This window comes from Phaseolus vulgaris, chromosome 1 (assembly GCF_051622355.1).
Source record: "Phaseolus vulgaris cultivar YP4 chromosome 1, ASM5162235v1, whole genome shotgun sequence".
NCBI lineage: Eukaryota > Viridiplantae > Streptophyta > Magnoliopsida > Fabales > Fabaceae > Phaseolus > Phaseolus vulgaris.
The window spans coordinates 8,350,067-8,354,656 of record NC_143498.1 but is presented as its reverse complement, the minus strand read 5'-3'; the positions used below and the strand labels follow the sequence as shown (position 1 = coordinate 8,354,656).

General features: G+C 32.4%; 1 protein-coding gene across 1 annotated transcript; it reads left to right on the top strand.

Moving 5' to 3' along the window:
- Positions 1-1,808: 1,808 nt before the first annotated feature.
- Positions 1,809-4,379, top strand: LOC137815427 (trifunctional UDP-glucose 4,6-dehydratase/UDP-4-keto-6-deoxy-D-glucose 3,5-epimerase/UDP-4-keto-L-rhamnose-reductase RHM1). Its single transcript, XM_068618561.2, has 2 exons — positions 1,809-3,682; positions 3,755-4,379. The coding sequence occupies exons 1-2, from the start codon at positions 2,159-2,161 to the stop codon at positions 4,196-4,198; spliced, it is 1,968 nt and encodes a 655-aa protein (XP_068474662.1). The 5' UTR covers positions 1,809-2,158; the 3' UTR covers positions 4,199-4,379.
- The last annotated feature ends 211 nt before the right edge of the window (positions 4,380-4,590 follow it).

The window sequence follows — 4,590 nt, the reverse complement described above, 5'->3', positions numbered from 1 at the left end:
TTATTTGATATTAATACTCTGAGTGACAATTTTTCATCCTTTTTATGTTGGATGAGAGTTTCCTTCATCAGGTTGGGTTAAAATTAATATTAATGGTGCTACTAGGGGTTCTCCTGGTCTTGCGGATTGTGGTGGTATTTTTCGTGGAAGTATGAGGGAGTTTATTGGTGGTTTCTTTGCTTTACTAGAGATATCCATATTGCTTTGGTTGTTGAGTTTTATGGAGTTATACATGTTATTGAAGAAACTAAAAAGATGCGTCTTACTAGTTTATGACTTGAATGTGATTTTGCCTTGGTTTATGTTGCATTTATTGCTATGACTAATGTTCCTTGGATTCTTCATAATAGTGGAACACTTGCCTTGATTACCGTGGGAAAATCAGGTTTAGGATTTATCACATTTTTCGTGAAGGGAATGCATAGAGAACAATTTCTTCATTGGTTTAAAAGACTTCCATCTAGTCTTTTTCTTAGAATTCTTTATTAATAGGTATAAATTACCTAAGTGTCACTTTTTTTAGGTTTCTTTATATATGAGTTTTGGTCTAGTCCTCTCATATTTGCTTGTATTTCATTTCTTTCTTTTTTTCATGTTTTAATAATACTTTTGTGTGTGGTGACAAATGATTGTTGATATTTGAGGTGTCAGTTTAGCTAAGATGTCAAGTTTCATAGTGATGCCTAACATGAAAGTTTTATATAAAAAAAATAATTTTGTATTAGTTGAAATAAATTTTACACTTTTAAGAATTGAAAAAAAAAACTTAAATATATTCATTACATGAAATAAAAAGGAAAGTAAGAAAATATATAAATAATATTGTAAAACACATTTTTTGAAATATTAAAATATTTATAATTTAATTCTTTAAATTTTTAAATATATAAATTTCTGTTGTATAGGTTTCAAATCCTTAATTAAATTAATCTATTTCTTAAATAACTTTTGAATTTCTTATTAAATTCATTTTGACACATATTAATATGCTTTAATTTTGTTTAATTTATTTATCCTATAAAAATCCTAAAAACAATAATATTGGATTTTTGATATATTTTATCTACTAAAATTAATGCTAAAATTTATTTAATTAATATTTGCACAGAAAGTATTTGTAGATTATCTATAAAAGTAATTTTTTTACATTTCTATAATGAAAACCTATATTATAACATGTTCATCTTTAAAATAAATTAGTGTCAATTAAATTAATTGTACATAAAATTTATCAAACAGCTGCTGCTTTATTTTTAAAACTCTTATTGTAAGTGTTAACTTAAATAACAATTTTTTAGTTTTGGACAGCTTGTGTAGGAATAGAAATCTGGATCATTGATAATCTTATGTCATATCATCCAAAACAAGTAATAGTTGGTAAACAAACTTACTTAATGGTAGAAATTAAAGTAATTTGCTCAATTTTGATGTTAAAATTTTATTGTCATTAAAATGGTTAAGCTTTAACTTACTGAAATGATTGCCTTGCCTTTATTGTCAAGTTCTAAATCATATGTTAGAATTTTTCTATGATGATCACTGAATGAGAGACTTTTCTTTTTATAACACTAAATCATTTGTGAAATACACTCTAAAATCCTAAAATTAAGGTTGTGGTGATGGAGATAAGACCAAAATTAAGGTTGAAACAATAGCCTCTAGTGGAACATGAAAAGAGACAATTATTCTCCAACACACAGTACTATTTTCTCTCACCTCTTTTGTGATCATTGCACACCAATTGCTTCCATTTCTCCCAACCATCCCATCACCAACCCATAAAACTTATTGTAAGTAAAAGCCTACCTGCTCCTTCCTCAAGACATCACAATCATTAACACACACAAAAATTCCTTGTCTTAATTATGTCAAATGTGTCTCTAGGATAATTCTCAAAGTGTGTGATATGCATTATTTCTTATGTAAAGTAATGGATACATGATTTTGTTTTTTCTCAATATGGATTGCCAACACCATATTCATGTCTACAAATTTTAGCCTTACCTTGTATATGTTCAACACATTCATTTCTAGGAGGTTATGCTTTTTTTTCCCTTTTCTTGAGATTGATCCTTGTTCTTTTTTTTCAGTAACAGAACATTGTAGATAGCAAACCATATATATACGTAAAGAAGAAAAAAATCATCAAAGTCGAACCATGTATGAACCAAAAAACATCCTCATAACTGGAGCTGCTGGTTTCATAGCCTCACATGTCACTACCAAGCTAATCAACAAGTACCCTAGCTACAAGATTGTAGCTCTTGATAAACTAGATTATTGCTCCACTTTCAGGAATTTGAAGTCATGTATTTCATCACCAAACTTCAAATTTATCAAGGGTGATATAGCTACCGCAGATATTGTGAATCATGTTTTGATAGAAGAGAAAATAGACACCATTATGCATTTTGCTGCTCAAACCCATGTGGACAATTCATTTGGAAACTCCATGGAATTCACCTACAATAATATCTACGGCACTCATGTGCTTCTTGAAGCTTGCAGGGTCACTGATTGTGTCAAAAGGTTCATTCATGTTAGCACTGATGAAGTCTATGGTGAAACAGACTTAGAGGATGATATTGGAAACCATGAGGCGTCTCGGCTTCTACCCACCAATCCTTATTCTGCAACAAAAGCAGGCGCAGAAATGTTGGTCATGGCTTATCACAGGTCTTATGGTCTTCCAGTTATAACTTCCAGAGGCAATAATGTGTATGGTCCCAACCAATACCCAGAAAAGCTTGTTCCTAAGTTCATCCTTCTTGCCATGAAGGGTGAGAAATTGCCAATCCATGGAGATGGATCGAATGTGAGGAGCTACCTCCACTGTGATGATGTGTCAGAAGCTTTTGATGTCATAGTCCACAAAGGAGAGATTGGCCAAATTTACAACATTGGCACAAAGAAAGAAAGGAGTGTGTTAGATGTTGCAGAGGAAATATGCAAACTCTTTAAATTGAATCCTAAAGATGTTATTGAGTTTGTTCAAGATAGGCCTTTCAATGATAAGAGATATTTTCTTGATGATCAAAAGCTGAAACTACTTGGTTGGGAGGAGAGAATTCCCTGGGAGGAAGGACTGAAGAGGACAATTGACTGGTACCAAAAGAATCCTGATTGGTGGGGTGATGTTTCTCCTGCTTTAAACCCTCATCCACGTTTCTCAGCCATCAATCTCTCTGATGAAGCTCAATGGTCCTTTCAATATGGATACTCTAGGCTTGCAAGGTCATATACTGAAGTTGGAAGAAGCAATTCAGGATACAAGTTTTTGATATATGGGAGGACAGGTTGGATAGGGGGGTTGTTGGGAAAGCTTTGTGATGAAGACAGAATTGATTGGGAATATGGAAGAGGAAGATTGCAAGATAGGAAATCACTTGAGGAGGATATAAGGAGGGTAAAGCCAACCCATGTGTTGAGTGCAGCTGGTGTTACAGGAAGGCCTAATGTTGATTGGTGTGAATCACACAAGGTTGAAACTATAAGAACCAATGTTGTTGGTACTTTAACACTGGCTGATGTTTGCAAGGAGCAAAACTTATATATGATGAATTTTGCAACTGGTTGCATATTTGAGTATGACAAGGAGCATCCCCTAGGATCAGGCATTGGGTTCAAGGAAGAGGACAAGCCAAATTTCATAGGCTCCTACTATTCAAAGACCAAAGCCATGGTAATATCTATGAATTTCTTTCTCATCTTATTTGTTTTAGTACCATACTCTCATTCACCTAAATACATGCAGGTGGAGGACCTTCTAAGAAATTATGAAAATGTCTGCACATTGAGAGTTAGAATGCCAATATCCTCAGATCTTACCAATCCAAGAAACTTCATCACAAAGATTTCTCGTTACAATAAAGTGGTAAACATACCTAATAGCATGACAGTGTTGGATGAACTCTTACCCATATCTATTGAAATGGCCAAGAGGAACCTAAGAGGGATTTGGAACTTCACCAACCCAGGGGTCATTAGCCACAACCAGATATTAGAATTGTACAGGGATTACATAGATCCACAATTTAAATGGGAGAATTTTGATTTGGAAGAACAAGCAAAGGTAATAGTTGCTCCAAGGAGTAACAATGAAATGGATGCTTCAAAGCTCAAAAATGAGTTCCCAGGATTGTTGTCCATCAAAGATTCCATTATCAAGTTTGTCTTTGTGCCTAACAAGAAAACTTGAAGATGATGTTACAGATTTTGCACTTTTAATATACCATTGTATCTAAATTTTCATGTGGAAGACTGATTGTAAGAATTCAAACATAGGCTTGTGTGTTCTTGTTCTTCTATGTAATTTATGTAGTCACCATATTCTTTTGTGTGACACGTTTTGTACTTTACAAGTTTTGTGTTGAGAAAATTATTGCCATTTTACCAATTTGGGATTGTTCATACTAGAAGTAGTTAAAGATAAACAAATTTGATTGTAACATTGATGTAATTAATATTAATTATTCATGGAATGAAATTAACTAAAATTAAATTTTTAGTTTGATGCTTGCTATGTAATTTTTCTCTATCTAAAATATAATTGATTAATAAAAAAATAATAAAAATTAGGTGAAATTATGA